Genomic DNA, 18,809 nt, shown 5'->3' on the forward strand with positions numbered 1-18,809 from the left:
ATAAATAAATACATAAAATTGTTAATAATAATTTTATTTTGTTGAATTTCCAGCAATAATAAACATTATTTATATGTTGAATTAATAATGATAATAATTAATTTTAATATAAATGGATTGATTTTGTTTGACTTTCCAACAAATATATAGAAATATAAATGTAGTTTGTACAAATAATAATAATAAATAAATATAATATTAATTAATAAAAAAATATCTATTAATAAAAAATTGTTTGAATTCTAGCAGCAATAATAAATACATATTTATATGTTGTTAAATAATATAATTTTATGGATTAGTTGAATAGTCCAGCAATGATAAAAACATTAATAAGGTAAAAAATGAATTTCTAGAATTATTTTAATAGTTGAATTTAATGATATAATTATTGTAATAATAATAATAATAATAATAATAATAATATTTTTAATATTAATGAATTGTTTTTGTTTGAATTTCCAACAAATATATAGAAATGTAAATGTAGTTTGTACAAATAATAATAATAATAAATAAATAAATATAATAATTATATTATTAATAAAAAAAGGTTGAATTTCTAGCAAAAATAAAAATAAATAAATACATAATATTGTTAATAATAATTTTATTTTGTTGAATTTCCAGCAATGATAAACATTTTTTGTGTTGAATTAATAATAATAATAATTTTATTTTTTAATATTTTTTTATCTTAAAAAATTGTTTTTGTTTGATTTTTCAACAAATATATAATAATAATAATAAAAAATATAATAATGCTATTATTAATTAAAAAAATAATAATTTCTAGCAAAAGTAAGTAAATACATAATATTGTTAATAATAATTTTATTTTGTTGAATTTCCAGCAATGATAAACATTATTTATATAATATAATAATTATATTATTAATAAAAAATACTTTGTTAAATTTCTATTAAAAAATAAATAAATAAATACATAATACTGTTAATAATATATTGACAAAATTTTGTTTCAGTGATTAAATTATTTGTTTTTTTTTTTTTTTTTTTGTATTTTTGTGGGGAGGACATGATGATTCATGTGTGATTCATATCAAAAGAATGAATCAGTCTGACATCAGTGTGAAAGCTTCACGTAATGGAAGACCTGAGTTCAAGACTCATGTTATAAAGCAGATTCAGTGATTGGATGATCTGATGTGTGTGTCTCCAGCGGCCCCCAGCACAGATGATGTGGCTCTGTACGTGGGCATCGTCATCGCCGTCATCATGTGTTTGGTCATTTCCGTCATCGTGGCGCTGTTCGTCTACCGGAAATACCGGAAGAACCACCGAGACTTCGACTCGGACATCATGGACTCGTCGGCGCTCAACGGAGGATTCCAGCCGGTCAACATCAAGACGGCGCGCACAGGTACGAGACCGGGGTCTTCCTCGTGTTATCCCAGGCCTGGGTCATAGTCAGGGTCAGGGATCGAGAGTGTGTCCTCGTAAACAGATGAGGAAGAAAACACAAGTGTATCAGTATTTTAGTTCAGTCTTAAAGAGACAGCAGCCTAATAAACATGTTCATCAATTAAATGATGATTAGTCCATATTTTATTAATGAAAAGAAAACCATGCAGTTTTTGAATTTTGATTTCGATTTCTGTGCCTGAAATTTGTTCAGTTGTGTTTATTTATGCTATTGCTGATTGATTTGTTAGCTTGTCTTTAACAATTTAATGTTTGAAATTAATATTAGTCCAGTATTTTTGCTGTGGTATATTCAGCCGTAACAGAACGCTTTGTAAAAAGTCACAGAATAAAGATGTTTGACATCATATATATATATAATATCACTGGAATCTAAACAATTGGAATTAATAGAATTGAAACAGTCCCCAACACTATTAATAGTGAGTGTGATTTTCTTTTTGGTAGCTTTGCAAATTAATTTCATTGGCTAGAAATTGCCTTTTAAGATTGTAAAGAAGAGGCATAAGTCACAAGTCATCCAACTAGTCAATTAATTATTATTATTATTATTATTATGTTGGCTTGGCACAACATACTGTTATGCTATTTAAACTTCTTATTATTTTTCTTCTTCTGAGACTAAATTAGCAAACCTATCTCCTCCTAGGGCTTTAAAAGCCACAAGCCCCAAAAACTCGGCAGAGACCTGGGGCACGGGGTGTAGTTTGTTGCTATATCTTTTCAGAATGATTAGACTTACAGTTTTTTTATTATTAATTATTAAATGTCAGAAATTTCCTCAGACTTCCATTGTCTGAGAAAAATTGCGCCTCTACAGGAGCAATTCCCGGGACTGAGGGAGGAGTCTGCCTTAGTTTCACTTTTAAATCGGTTAAAAATACAAATACATACATGATTTTATTTCACACTGACAAGCTAAACCAACATATCTGATTATTACAGGGGTCAGGGCTTATTAATAATTGATATCTGGCCACAGAACCAGAGAGAAAGACGAGAGAGAAATCATCGCTCCGATGAGCGCATTCAGTCTCAACGAGCTCACAACAAACGAGTTTATTCTTGTTTAAAACCTTTTAAAAAATAAAATATTACAGCGATTGCACACAATCCACCTATTAGAACACACCAAGAGCTAAAACCGGTGTTTTTGGGCTGATGAAGTGTAAAAAATGAACGATTTGCGTCAGCTGTTTTGACAGCGCGAGACCACGCGGCTTCTCGTGCAGGCTCACAACAAACGAATTTATTCTTGTTTAAGACCTTTTAAAAATTAAATATTACAGCGATTGCACACAATCCACCAATTAGAACAAACCAACGGCTAAATTCAGATTTTTGTGAGCTGGTAAATTGTGAAACTTAAACATTTGCAGCAGCCTCTCTGACAGCGCGAGACTTCAACACTGGCATGGGGAAAAAGGTCTACATACTGAAACTATAGAAACACTTCAGCGAATCAACACAAAACAGTTAGAAGAACATATTATACGGATGAAAATGAGTGTTTATGAGTGCTTGTGAGATTTTCTTTGTCTAAGGGCTGAACATCACATCGATTGCTCTGCGCTCCAGAACACGGTGATGTCTGGCTTTTCAGCGAGAGAACGGACAAATAAATACACATTTCATTCACACTGACAAGCTAAAACAACATATGTTATTATTATCGGGTCAGATCTCATTAATAATTGATGTCTGGCCAGAGATCAGTATAAAAGACGAGAGAAAAATCACCGCTCCGATGAGAGAGTTCAGTCCGATCGTGCTCACAGTTAAAGCTTTTTTATAGTTTTTTAAGAGCTTTTAAAAATAAAATATTACAGCGATTGCACACAATCCACCCATTAGAAGACAACAAGAGCTAAATTCAGGTGTTTGTGAGAGGTTTAAATGAAAGACTATTTGACAGCGCGAGACGGCCGTTTTCTAAACACTCGAAGGGGAAAAAAGTGTACACACAGAAACTACAGCCTTTTACATTAAAACACTCCAGCGAATCAGTACAAAACAATTAGAAGAATATATTATAGAGATTAAAATGAGTGCTTGTGAGATATTTTTGTCTTAGGGCAGAATAACACCTTGCATCAATCTCTCGAATTACAGAGGACGCTGATTCTGGCTTTTCGGTGCAAGAAGGGACAAATCACATAAAGGATTATTTAAAAATACATAATACCTGTGCGAATATAAACGAAAACAGCCACGTGAACATAAACTGTAGAAAAATAAATCGGAAATGGATCATTATACTGGATTTGAATATTAAAGTGACTGCATTTACCAGCTGCTTTCTGTTTTCAATTTTAATCTCTAAAAAACAGAAAATCATTCGTCTTGGCTGCTTTTTTGTATGTCTATATTTTGTATTGTCAATAGTAAATATTATGAAAACAATAACTGTTGTAATTTTGTCATCATTATATAGTTTATGTATTATAATTGCAACAAATAATTTATCAACTCACATAGTTATCATTCATCACTGCTTAAAAATGTAAGTTGAAAAATAAACTCTTAAAGCATGAAATAAGATACATAATTAGTAAATTCGATTTTACTGTGGGTATATTATCAGTGAACTAATCATTAAATATTTGTAATCATTCAAAAAATATTGGCCCCTTTCATAATGTTGTTCAGAAATGAAGGCCACAATGCTAATGTTGTCCACTCGATGGCGCCACAGGATAGCAAATACTTCAAAATCTGTTCAAAGATTTGAAAATGTTTCATTTATGTGCATAAATATAAAATGCATATACATGCATTCTATTTTCATAAACTTTAATAAAGCCCATTATAGTATTTATGCAACAACTGTTATCTCCTAAGTACCATTACTTTTTTTTTATTTTAATAGTATTGACAACATATTTCTCAAGTTATCACACATAAAGTGAAGAAAGGAAACTATATTAGTTATGTATTTTCATATTGTCAATATAATAGTACTCACATAAGGGTTCATAAGCTGTTGTGATAGCCTAGGCTTTTTATTAGAACAGAAAACAGCAAGGGTCCACAGAAAAATACTGCTGTAGGTTTTTTTTTTTTTTTTTCTTTTTTTTTTGCAGCAAGGCAGTTCAAGAACGTTGGACACACGGGTATTGTGGCTCTTTTGCCCCAAGGCCAAGCCAACATCAAAGTTAGTTCACTAACTTTACATTCTAGTTATTATTATTATTATTATTATTATTATTAGTCAATATTATAGTTTTTTTATATTTACAGAACAATGTATAAAAAAATATTAATTTGACCAATAATAAAAATAATATAAATAGCCATCCAACTAGTCAATTAATTATTATTATTAGTCAAAATTATATTTTTTAATATTTACAGAACAGTAGTGTTTACATATTAAAAAATATTAATTTGACCAATAATAATAATAAATAATACAAATAGTCATTCAAGTAGTCAATTTAATATTAGTAGTAGTAGTAGTCTGTTATATTATATTATATTATATTATATTATATTATATTATATTATATTTTTTATATATATATTTATAGAACAGTAGTGTTTAAGTAGTCATCCAACTAGTCAAATTATTATTATTAGTCATTTTTGTAATTATAGAACAGTATTTTTTACAGAAAAAAAAATTGTTTAATCAATAATAATAAAATTAAAATACAAATTTTTAATAATTTTATTCATCAGGGCTGCATTAAATTGATCAGAAGTGACAGTAAAGACATTTATAATTTTTAATGATATTTAAGTTTTGTTTTTTTGGTTTTTTTGGACTTATGAAAAAGAAATATCATAACTTGACCGACAAAAGAGTCTGCAGAGTAACTCATGATTGGAGGTGGTTCTGTGATATTTTTATTAGCTCCTAGTCAGTAAATGCACACCAGTTATATCTGTATATTTAATTGGAGTCTGGGGTCTAGTGAACTGACTGCTAGTTACTGAAATCATCACACGCCGGTGAACTGATGGCACTTCTCTTTGTGTGTCAGTGTAAGGATAGTTTCATCATTCATGGAGTGACAGAACTGATGTGTGTCAGAGTCTCACGATTCAGCGTTTCTGCAGACGTGTCATTATAAAGTCTGTCACTTTGATGTGAAGTCGATCTGCTAGTTATCCTGACGCTGTAATTAGCTGCGTGCGTCTGGCACATTGAGTGTTAATTAGTGGAAGGTGTAACGGCAGCAGCGTGTAAACAGAGGAATCAGGCTGGAGAGACGTTCAGCTGCAAAACACGTCAGCGTTGACACACACAAACTATATAATGACCAAGAGACAAAGAGGACTGCAAGGATCAGTTTTGAAAACACAAAGTTACTTCTTTTTGTCCATCAGAACCCTCTGAGCTCAAATATTTCTTTAAGATCAAAAAATTCAATAATGTAGCAGAACATCTGCATATTTACAGTTCTCTGATGTTGGTTAATGATCACATGACATGCAGGTGTAAAAAAAAAAAAATATATATATATATATATATCAGTAATTATTTTATTTTATATTACTTTATTTATTACTATATTTTTCATTTTGATTTTATTTTATTTTTTTTATTTTTTTATGATTTAATTAATTATGAGCTTTTCATCAGCTCTAATTTAAAACAATAATTTAAAGTTCACCCAAAAATGTTGTTCCAAACCTGTGTGACTTTCTTCTTCCAGGGTTATTATGGTTAACTAAACCACAATAAAACCATAAAACGTTTCTTTATATATTAAAAAAATATATAAATAAATAATAATAAATCTAAATAAAAACCTGAAATAAAATAAAAAGCTTGTTTTATTTCAGTTAGTTGCCATAGAAACGTTTCTCATTTTCATTTAGTATTGAGTTGATCTACTAAAATAAATAAAACTTGAATAAAAATGAATACAACTATATAGACATGTTTAAACAATGGCAATGTATGACTTTCTTTTTCCAGGGATATTATAGTTAATAAAAAAAAAAGAAAGAAAGAAAATTGAAATAATAATAAAAATTGTGAAATAAAATTGTAAAAATATTTTATTTCAGTTAGTTGAAAATAATTTCTCATTTTCATTTAGTATTTGATTTATTAAAATAACTAAAACTGAAATAGAAATACTATATAAAACTATATAAAGGAATTTTGGCAAGACACAACCAAATTAACGAAACTTTAACTAAAATTAAAATTGTAACAGAAAATATATATATAAAAAAAATGAAAACTACTAAAACTTAAAATATTAATAAAAACTACAATAGTATCTCAGTGATACTAAAATAACTTGAACGTGAATGGGGTCCAATGTTGTTAAGACCATAAATGTTCGAAAAATATCTTTTTTTATGACATGAAAGTGAGTAAATGATGACAGATTTGTGACTCGTTTGCGCCGTCAGATTAACAATAGATTAACAGACAACAGATTAATGAAAGATTTCTCCATCACGTGAAAGAGTCAGGAGGCCCCGCCCACTCGCCGCTCACTCATGAATATTCATCAGTGTACCTGTGAAGGGCAAAGCAGCATCTGCTCTCCATCCGCTGCCCTCAGAGACGCCGCTGTCTGCCGTAACGAGAGAAAGACACTAACGAGGAAAAACACTAATGATGACTTTGTTCTGTGATGTGTAAGGGGAGGATCTTTTCGTGAGAAGCGCTTATTAATGTTGGCCACTAGATTTACCTCAGATGCCTTCATAATGCTTTCTCATCGTGTGCTAAACAGATGCGACAGGTTTGCACAAAGAACTTCAGCAGAAAATAATAGAAACCAAACTAACAATGTCTCGTCACAGCAGTGTTATCTTAGTATAATTTACACGCTGTTAGAGTTGTTATCAGTGTTAATAAATACATTTAAGTTTATATATTTGTTTCTTTTTTAATTCAGATTGATATATTAATATTAATAGATTTTTGTATTTTTATTTTCAGTTTGCATTTATATTTCTTTTATCATGTGCTTTTTGTCTTAACAGTAATTCTACTGTTAAAACTTTTAAAGTTTTAATTAATATTCTAATATTTATATTTTATTTCAGCTTTATTTCAATTAACTAAAATATTTTTAATAGTTTGTTTTATTATAAATATTATTTATATACTATTGTAGTGTTTTATTATTATTAATATATTTTTTAATGTTTATTTTATTTTATTTTTTAGCTTACATTAGCTTACATTACATTATTATTATTTTTTTTTTTTTTTTTTTTTTTTTTTTAAGTATCACTATTTAGGTTTCATTTCAGTTTCTGTTTTTATTTATTTCCAGCTTAAACTCTTCTTTAAATTATTTTTTTATTTTCATTTTAGTTTCAATATTAATATTATTTATATACTTTCTATAGTATTTCATTAATATTAATAAATTGATATAATTTTTGAATGAGCTTTCATTGTTGATTAGCTTTTATTTTATTGTTGATTTTGTCATATTTATTTTTTTTAAATATTGCTTTTTATGTTAATTTCGACAGCATATTTTGATTAAGTCTTAGTCATAGTCTTTTGACTAAAATGCCATTTAGTTTTATTAATATTTTATTCATCTGAATGGATTTAGTTCTAGTCGACTAAATCTACAGTAGAAAATCTAATCAAAAATCTAATGGGTTTAGTTACAATGTAATGCATTTATTAAGCATTTCTCTAAAATGTACATTATATAGGTTTGATATTAAGGTTTTATCATGCAATATAGACACAGATTTAACCGTTATGACACAAGATGCCTTTATATTAAAATTAATTAAAACCATTCCTCATAAAGAAACAAGAACATGGTCCTCCTTTCAGTGAAATTCCAATTGTTATATAATATGATTTTTTATGCTTTCAAGCAGACTTATTTATTTAATAAATAAATTTAGATGAATCCCTATTAGGGTTACTAAAGTCATTCATTCAAGAGCAGTGAGTGATTTCCTCTCTTTCTTTTGTTGCTTGATTAACATTAACGACACATGCAACAGTAATTAAATTAGGCTGCTGTCCCTTTAAATCCAAACGCATGGGTGTTTTTATACTGATATTTTTCAGGATTTTTTGTTTTCTTTTGAGGTGTATGATTATTTTTTTTGTGTGTATTCTTATATATTGTGAGTTTTAGATATTTTTTTGTATGTATTTCTCCATTCATGCGATGTGAAAGAGAACGAAAACGTAGAGCCGAAACAGTTTAGAAGTCTGAAGTGTGTTTCTGTGTGTAGCGGATCTGCTCACGGCTCCTCCGGACCTGACCTCGGCTGCTGCCATGTACAGAGGTCCTGTGTACGCGCTCCACGATGTCTCTGATAAGATCCCCATGACCAACTCTCCCCTGCTGGACCCGCTGCCCAACCTGAAGATCAAGGTGTATAACTCGTCCGGTCTGGTGACGCCGCAGGAGGACCTGTGTGACATCTCTCCCAAACTCTCCCACGCTCTGATCGACAGCGACACCATCAGCCGCCGCACACAGACACTGCTGCGCTCCTGGGACCCCTCCTGCACCGCCTTCGGCTCCTTCAACGCCCTCGGGGGCCATCTGATCGTGCCCAACTCAGGTCAGTTAAACTCTTTTAAAGGGGTCGTCGGATGCTACAAGCAGTTTGAACATAAGTGTGTTTTAGCAGTGTGTGTACACAACCTCCCTATAATGATAAAATATAATGATGATTTCGAGCTGATCTCAGTCACACAGACAGGCCCCTCCCACAATAGTTTGATTGACAGTAGCGTTACTGTAGCTCCGCCCCCTGAGTGACTGTCATCAGTCCTCCATTGTTTCTCCGCTGGAGCAGATGAAGACAAGTATGACTCTTAAGAGATCGAGGTGTTCTGTTGTTGGATGTCATAATGAACGCAGCAGTCGTCATCTGAAGACGTTTACGTTTGTTTCTGAAGAGAATGCGGCTCTGATCTATATAAATGCGCTTATGTTCGTGCGAATCATTTGTGATCCAGCTTCACCAACAGAAGCAGTGAGTGTAAGGTTTTAATGAAGCTTTGCAAATCGCCTTTCCTAATAATGTGCTAATTAACAAGTTTCACGATGAATGCTGCTAAAGTAAACAGTCCCTCAGAGAGCGGCTCGGAAGAGAGGGGCGGAGTCAGCAGAGCTCATTAACATTTAAAGGAACATGCACTAAAACAGCGTGCTCTGAAAAGAGCTGTTTCCGACAGGATAAAAATGTGTTTTTACACTACCATTGAGAAATTTTTTTTAAATTATGTTTGTTACTTTTTTTTTATTAAGTTAATTATGATATCAACTTGTGAAATGGGCATTGGATGACCCCTTTAAAGCATTTATTAATCTTTCATCTGTTACTACATTATTCAACTCAAAAGTTTTATCTTGTATTATTTTAGGGACCTGAGCATATGTACTTTTAAGGATTAATGAATATTGTAACAAATGTGCTGCTCATTGATAGTTAATGTTAGTTAATGCATTAACTAAAGTTAACTAATGTAGCCTTTTTGATCGTAAAGTTGATATAATGTACTGCTTTAAAATTAATTTGTCGTGTGTGAAATATTTAACTTTTAATTTACCTAACTAATAGCATACTAAAAATAAATTATAAAATAAAGAAATATAAATATAATAAATATAACAGCAACATAATAGTAATAGTAAAATATTAGTACTGCTCATATTTTATATATACTCATTTTTTATTTATATTTTTTTTTTTTTTTTTTTTTTTTACAATGACCCAAAAAATATACAAATTTATATAAGATTTTCATGAAAATTAAGCACATTTCCCTCCAAATTCACATTATTGTAGTGTAAGAAAATGTAGTTCTAGTTACTGTAATGCAAAAATATATATATATATGCATAACAATTATATATTTATTCCTTATAAATGTAAATGAATATAAATGTAAATGATTATATTTTATTTCAGCTTTATTTCAGTTAACAAAAATATTTGAAATAGTATTAGTTTTATTATAAATATTATTATAATTATATTATTGTAGTGTTTTATTAATATGAATATATTAATATAATTTTATTTTTAATGTTTCAATTTTTATTTTACATTTAGTTTAAGTTATAGCAATTTTGTGTATTACTTTTGTATATTGTTTTTTTAAATATGACATTTTAGTTTTACTTTCCAGTTTTTACACTTTTTTAACATTTCTAATTTTAAAGTAAATGTTATGTAAATGTGGGCGGTCATATGTTAATGAGCTCATGTTTATGATCTTGTAGCCGTGAGTTTTGCAGGTCAGTTTCAGTCAGTGCTCTGGATGAACTGGAGAGAATCTCTGAGCTCTGAGCTCATTTCACAACATCAGATGAGTCTTTTACGAAGCATGAAATTCATATTCACCCATATTAGCACAGCATTTACTTTGCTGTGGATCTCTCTGCGTCTCACTGAGTGCTCCTGCCGAGCTTTACGGCTCCCGCGAGAGCAGCGCGCAGCTCATAAATTATCCAGAAGCAGTGTTCAGAGTGACTTACATATAACAGGATTATGACACTCTGAGAGGACCATCAGCGTTACTCCCTGAGGAAAGCCAGAGAACGAGTCTTAAGTGAACCGATGATTCCTGACGCCTCGTTAACTGCATGTGGATTCGGGAGTTTATTGGTTTTCGGGAAATTAGGACACGCCGTGATTCACACTGTGAAACAATTCAAATGTCTTTCAGACGTAGTGAAATATAGGTTTCAAATAGACTGTTTGCTTTTGTACAGTAAATATTTTTATGGACCATTGAAAAATCAGCATGAAATGACATTCACAAGCTGTTTTACGTCTGTAGTGACAGATCAGAGTGATTTTTTTATTTGTATTTTTATTTTAAAATAATAAAATAAAAAATAAGTTAATGCCAATAAATATATATATATATATATATATATATATATAGGTATTAATATATTTATTATTATTCTTATTTATTTGTTTTACTTATTTATTATTATTATTATTATTATTTATGCTATATATATAAAAGTGTTACTTACCAGATTTCACTGAGAATTGAGGTTTAAATGTTTTTGTTATTATGTTAATGAAATGCCCTGGAATGTATTTTATTATTATTATTATTATTAGGTGGAATGTATTTATTTTATCTTTTATTATTATTTAATTTATTATTAATTCATTATTAATATAAATTTATTATATATAATATTATACATAGTACATTTTGTTATTATTTAATTAAGTGATTTAGAATGTATTTTATTATTATTATTATGTGGAATTTATTTATTTAATATTTTATTATTTTTAGTTTTTTATTTATTCATATTCAATATAAATTTATTATATAATATATAATCCATTTTATTATTATCATTTAGTTAAATGATCTAGAATGTATTTTATTATTATTATTATGTGTAATTTATTTATTTTATATTTCATTATTTTTATTTTTTTATTTATTCATAATATAAATTAATTATATATAATACATTTTATTATTATTATTATTTAGTTAAGTAATCTAGAAAGTATTTTATTAGTATTATTATGTGGAATTAATTTTTTATATTTTAATATTATATATATATTTTTTTATTTATATTTAAGATAAATGTATTATTTATAATACAATATATAATACATTTTATTATTATTTAGTTAAGTGATCTAGAAATTTTTTTTTTTTCACTTGTTTGTTGGTTTTGTTTGTTGCTGACATTTTATTATTACACTCATCACTTGTATTAAAGAAATTATAATTTTAAAAAAAATTACATGTGCTGACGAATGGTTGATAATAAGAGCTGGAACATGATTTTGATTTCATGAAGTGTGTGTTAGTGTTGTTGGTGAGTGACAGTCGCTCGAAGGAAGTTCAGGTGAAGGACACGAGAAATCGATGAGCGTCTGTGAGACTGGAGGAGTTCATCAGCCGTGTGTGTGTGTGTGTGTGAGATGTTGACGGGGCTTCAGCTCTGAGTGCAGGAGTGTGTGGCACACGCGGGTCACAGAGGTCACCGGCTGGCAGGCTGACGATGTGTGTGTCTCTCCGCAGGCGTGAGCTTGTTGGTGCCAGCGGGGGCCATCCCTCAGGGCCGCGTCTATGAGATGTACGTGACGGTTCACAGGAAGGAGAGCATGAGGTAACGTCCCCGCCCTGACAAACGGCCCCACGACGGGACTGTAGCACCATGGGAAGAAAAAAGAAGTTAAAATAAGATCCTGAAATATTAACTAAAAATTAAACTAAAATAAATTAAATTTGGAAATATAAAAAACTACTTCAAAATATAATTAAAAAATTAGATAAGACTTCAGTTTCTACAGCAGCTATTTTAATTGAAAGGCATAACCAGGCTTATTATCATTAATTAAACATAATACAATTATTTATTTTTTTTTTTTTTTTATTTTTTTTTTGTTTTTTTTTTTTATATAATATATAAATATTAAAACACTTCTCATTTTCATTTATTTATTATCTTTGTGTTATATTTAGTTTATATAATATATATATAATATTTGTGTGTGTGTGTGTGTGTGTGTGTGTGTGTGTGTGTAGAAATAAATATAAAAAGGCAAAATATTTAAAAAAATAGTGTTGTTATTAATCAGTGTAGAAATTGTTTCTGTGACAGAAATAACGATGAAATAAATTAAAATATACAGTATATATTACATAAATAACTAATTAGAAATGTTGCGTTGGTAACTAACTGAAAAAGAAATAATCTGAAGTACTAAGATTACTAAAACAAAAACTCTCTGTCTCTGATGTGTGTGTGTGTGTGTGTGTGTGTGTGTGTGTGTGTGTGTGTGTGTGTGTTCAGGCCGCAGGTGGACGACACACAGGAGACGGTCCTGAGAGTCCGGTGGTCAGCTGCGGTCCTCCCGGAGCTCTCCTGACCCGACCCGTCATCATCACCATGCACCACTGCGCCGAGGCCGACAGCGAGGACTGGCTCATCCAGCTCAGGAGCCAATCACAGCAGGGCCAGTGGGAGGTGAGTGGGCGGAGCCACACAGACATGCTGTAAAAGTACTGGAAAAATGAAGGCAATTCAAAAAGTGTGAGAACCCTGAAAACACTTCAGATTAGTAGTGTTTGGTAACTTGATGCAAGTGGTCTCTTAAATTCAGCTTCTTGAGCTCGGATTCTCAATAAAACTGCAGTTTTCAGGTTGATGTGGTGAATGTCATGGACATAAAGACCTGAATGGCAGGACCAGGCTGTTAACTGAAAATAAAACCTACAAACAAATATATATATATACGCGCATACATGCATAGTTGTAATAAAATAATAAACATTAAATGAATAATTTTTTTTCAAAATTAATAAATGTATCTATCTATCTATTTATCTGTATTAAATATGTATTAATATATATTATATATATATATAGATATATATATTATATATTATATATATATATATATATAACAATACTATATAGACATACTTAACTAAAATAATAAAACATTAAAACATTACTAAAATATTCATTAAACCTAAACAAAATGAAATTAAAATAGGAAATCTGAAATATCAAAACTAGTTAAAATGAATAAAATTTCTATTTCTACAGCGGCTGCTATAATTGAAAGGTGAGACCAGTCTTATTATCATTAATTAAAAATAAAATATTTAATAAAAAAAGTAATTAAAAAAAAGCATGATTTAATAAAAACATAGTTTATATATATATATATAAAAAACATTTGTGTTACTTGAAGTAATTTATATAAATTGTAATTTCTAAATGTAAACAAATGTAATTTCAGCTAAGTATATACTGTGTATGTCTATATAATGTGTGTATGCATGTATAATACTGAAATAATTATTAAGTAAGACATTTTTAGACATACAAAAATGAGAAAATATTTTTAAAAAATTAAACTAAAAATAAACTATAAAATCTTTTTTAAAATTTTTATAATATATAGAGGAGTCTATTTTTACAGAGCAGACTTGTTGCACTGGTTTTTCTATTAATATGGCGCGTCTGTTTTGACTTTGATTGCTGGACTGAAGCAGCCGGAGGTCAGACGTGTTTGTGTGAGTGTGTGTTTATATGTGTATGTGCGCGACCCCCTGCGGAGATCCGGCCGGTGTCCTGTTGGATATCAGACGGCCGGGACGCTCGCTGCTGCCCAAAAATCAGACAGCTGTCAGCGGACGCACCGCACGGCCCGCGGGTCCTGCTCAACACAAACCCTCGGTTAATTAGGAAGAAGAACAGCCTGTTATCAGCCAGACGGCGCACACACTGGCCTCGCCATTCACCAGGAGGAGATGGTAGCTGTGAACCGTATTCATGTACCGCGCTGTTCAGATGCAGCTCTGTGCTACTCCAAGAATATTGTGGCACAATCATGATAGACTTATTGGACTATTGCTAGCACCGACAGGCTCAGTGTTGTTATTCTTAACATCCAACTGGATGAATAAGTTAAAGCACTAAAATTTACTAAAACTCAAATAGCTTTTATTAAGGAATGAATGAATGAATAAAAAATAATGTAAGAAATATGTATAATATATATATTAAATATATATATTAAAATAAAAAATAAACAATTACAAAACAAAAAAAGTAATAATAAAAAGTAGTTATAATAATAATAAAAACTAAAAATTATTAAACATGACAAAAGCCACATTTTGGTGTTAAAGTTTGTCACTGAAATGTCTATAAAAATACAGACTTTCCTGAAATCTTTGTGTAATTTACACACTTATAATATAATATAATATAATAAATAATCCTTGTATAGTTTACACACTATTATAATGTAATATTATTACAAACAAAATGATTTCTGTCGTTGAAATAAAGCTGTAATAAATTATAATATGCAGTCAATATTAGATGAATAACTTCAACTTGAATGAAAAATAGAAATGTTACACTTAAAATTACTAAATTGCTAAAACTATTAAAATTGGTTATAATTAAATTAATGTAAAAATAAAAATGACAAAAGCAATTAAAATTACTTTAAAATAAAAATTAAAAAAAAATTAAAGTTACTTAAAAATATAAAACTAAAAAGTAATTAAAATATTTTGAAATAGTATAATAGTAAGTAATACTAAAATAACACTGAACAGACCAAATTATTGTCACTGTGAATTTGCAAATATTTCTGTTTTCAATTTTTTGAAATGAATATTATATGTAAAACAAGAGTTTAATTCCTACAATTATATATATATATGAATATAGTCCAGCACGACTGTTTGTTTAGTGTGTGAATATACTGATCACTGTGACATTGGGAAAATCAAGGCGAAATGTTTTTTTGGTGTGTTGTTTTTTTGGTGTGTGTGTATTTTGGAACATACACACATGGGAAAATCAAGGCGAATGATGCCAACTCGGAGCAGCTGTCACCATCAGTGTGACTCTTCACTGCTCTCTCCAGAGAGACACAGCTTTGAGCTGCTCAGCAACAGTCTGTGACCTTGTCTCCTCTTATCACACATGAAGCAGTCTTGGATCGCCTTCAGCTGCTCACGAGGAGAGCGGCGTCCTGTTGTCTTCAGATGAGATAAACTCTTGTCAAATGTATTTCATCCCGGGCTCTTCCCTCAGTCTCTCTCTCTCTTTGGTTTGAAATAATGAGCGCTTCCTGTTGCCCAGAGACGCTGCGGTCCCTCGTACAGTTTTCATCATTCAGAAGCTTGTTCCCTGCGTGCATAATCTGATCCAGAGAAAAACAGATGTTCGTTTGGCTTCAATGCATTCTTCAGTTTTGGCTCTAAATTAAATGGAAATTTGATTTAGAAAGAAGAATCCTGTTTTTAGCTTCCTGTCAAGGCACACGCAGAAAAGACCTGGTCAGCTGACACTGGCACAAAAAAAGAGAATCAGGATGAAAGGAGTAGTTGACCTAAAATTGGAAACGAGTGGAGGTGGATGCTCCAGAAAATGAGAAAAAACATCATAACTGTAATCCATATGATTCATGCATGCTCATGCATATTCAAATCAGATGTGCTGCATTTATTTATGCAGTGCATTTTCATGCACTTAATGAATAACGACTTCAATTTCTGTTTGTTTCTCTCATTTCAAAAAATCACATGACTTGATGACACATTTAAAGTGTGAAACAACCTATTAATGAAACCATATGCATATTCAAAATTGTTCTGCATTCAGTTATGCAATGCATTTTCATGCACTTAATGCATAACGACTTGAATGTGAAGTTTGTTTCTCTCATAAAACTATCATATGATTTATGCAGTTTTTTGGTAGTCAGCTTATTAATGAATCCATGACTCATGCACATGAATGCATATTCAAATCTGATGTATTGCATTCATTAAGGCAATGCATTTTCATGCACTTAATTTGTTTGTTTCTCTCATTTATAAAAAATCACATGACTTAATGACATTCATATTGTGAATCAACCTATTAATGAAGCCATATGACTCAAAATCGGTGTTCTGCATTCATTTATGCACTTGATTTTCATGCATTTCATTTCAACAACTTCAATTTCATAAATCAAATGACTTAATGATAAAGATGCATTTTTGGCTGCACTTTTCCTTTAAGTGATGAGAATATTCATCTTGTGAAAAGTCTGGATTTCTTGGTTTCGGCAGCACTGAATTTTCCTCACATGTTGTTGTTCTTCACACTCAGCGTATGAGAAATATGCCGTTACAGACAGATATGACTGTGATGGATGCCCAGGCAATAACACCACAGATGCGTCCGGACCTTTAAAACAAAGAAATAACTATCGATTGCATCCGAGTCTGTCATGTCTGTCGTAGATGAGCTCTTTCCTTCGCTCTGGTGATGATGAGTGTGCTTGATCAGACGTGGCTAGTAAATATTTCTTTCCCACCAATGATGTGGCATCAAAACACATCTCCATCCTGACGAGAGAGCAGTCAGTTCCACACGCCTTTCTCTGCACTGTAAATATTATTTTTCCACTCGCAGACGCTTTGATTTGATGTTTGCCAAGCGCTGGTCACAAAATGTGTTTCATTTTTTTTTTTTTCTTGTGAATGCAGCATTTTTCCAGAGTCTATTTTATTTTATGTTTGATTTGATGAAAAAAAGAGAGAGAGTAGCTCTTATTTTTTTGAGGGGGGCGTCGGCTCGGATGATAAAAAGCAGCACTGGCTCACAAAGATAAAAAATACATTTACATAACTATAAAATAGAAATATCCATAAATCCATTCAATAGTGAAAGTAATAGCAATCAAATCACTTAATTAAAAATGCATTATTAAAAATCTAGAAGATTATTATAATAATAAGTATTATTTATATCACAAAGATAAGATACATTTATTTTAATTTAAAATTTTAATCAAAAATAAATAATAATGTAATTAAATATTTTTGTTATATTATATTTTTAATATCACAAAGATAAAAGATACATTTACATAAATATTCCATAAGTTTCCATAAATGTATTCAATAGAAAAATTATTGATTTCGTTACATAATAAAAAATGCATTATTAAAAATTCTAGCAATGCTTTTAGTAAACTGTTTCAATGTATAATAAAATAATAATAATAGTATTATAATTTATTTATAAAAAAGTTGTATTATATATATATATATATATATATATTTATTTATTATAATAATGTTATAATTTAAAATAAAAAATAATAGATATATATTATATATTTATATAAAATATATGTATAATATATAAATTAAAATAAAATGTAAATTAATAATCACATTTTATATAATATTATAATGATATAATATAATTAAATTTTTTCATATTATATATTATATTATTATTAGAAAAGATTATATAAAAACATCCATGACTTTGTGGTGTGGCTGTGCCTGGGTTGTGTTTTTGATAGACATTGATAGTGCGTCTGCTCTGATGAATCGACTGAGAGCTGGAGTGAATAAATCATTCTGGAAGGCATTAGCTCAGTTTTCCATCCTGTTTGCTAATTATCTTGCTAACGCTCTCAAATCCCGCGCTCCCGCAGGATTCGTTAAAGAGGCTAATGGCCAGTCATAACCGCTGTTTAACAGCCAAGCCGACGATAAAGTATCTTAATTCCTTTTCTCTCGTCGTAATGGGATGAAATTAATGACAGCATGGATCTCATGCGAGCGTCAGGATTACAGACGACTGTAATAAGAGACAGACTCAAACCAGCACGAACATGAGGTCAGAGGTCACCGAGAGCACACACACACACACACACACACACACACACACACACACACACACATACTCATTAGGGGCTCTTTATACACACTGTTAGTGGCCAGTATGAGTTACTCAGGAACTGAAGCTGGACAAACATCAGAAATAATGTGAAAAAATATTAACACACAAGTAGTACTATATATAAACCGTCTTGTTTTTTGCTAAAAATAATGGATGATTTTTTTTAATTAATAATAA

At 30.2% G+C, this 18,809-nt stretch overlaps 1 protein-coding gene across 1 annotated transcript in view; it reads left to right on the forward strand.

Moving 5' to 3' along the window:
• The first annotated feature begins 1,152 nt into the window (after positions 1–1,152).
• LOC109102057 (netrin receptor UNC5C-like) overlaps positions 1,153–18,809 on the forward strand; it is a 25,531-nt gene continuing 7,874 nt past the window's right edge. The window contains 4 exon segments of the mRNA XM_042765704.1: positions 1,153–1,384; positions 8,635–8,970; positions 12,431–12,529; positions 13,228–13,380. Coding sequence (XP_042621638.1) covers positions 1,168–1,384; positions 8,635–8,970; positions 12,431–12,529; positions 13,228–13,380 — 805 coding nt within the window. The 5' untranslated portion in view covers positions 1,153–1,167.

Source organism: Cyprinus carpio, chromosome A10, assembly GCF_018340385.1.
Source record: "Cyprinus carpio isolate SPL01 chromosome A10, ASM1834038v1, whole genome shotgun sequence".
Classification (NCBI taxonomy): Eukaryota; Metazoa; Chordata; class Actinopteri; order Cypriniformes; family Cyprinidae; genus Cyprinus; species Cyprinus carpio.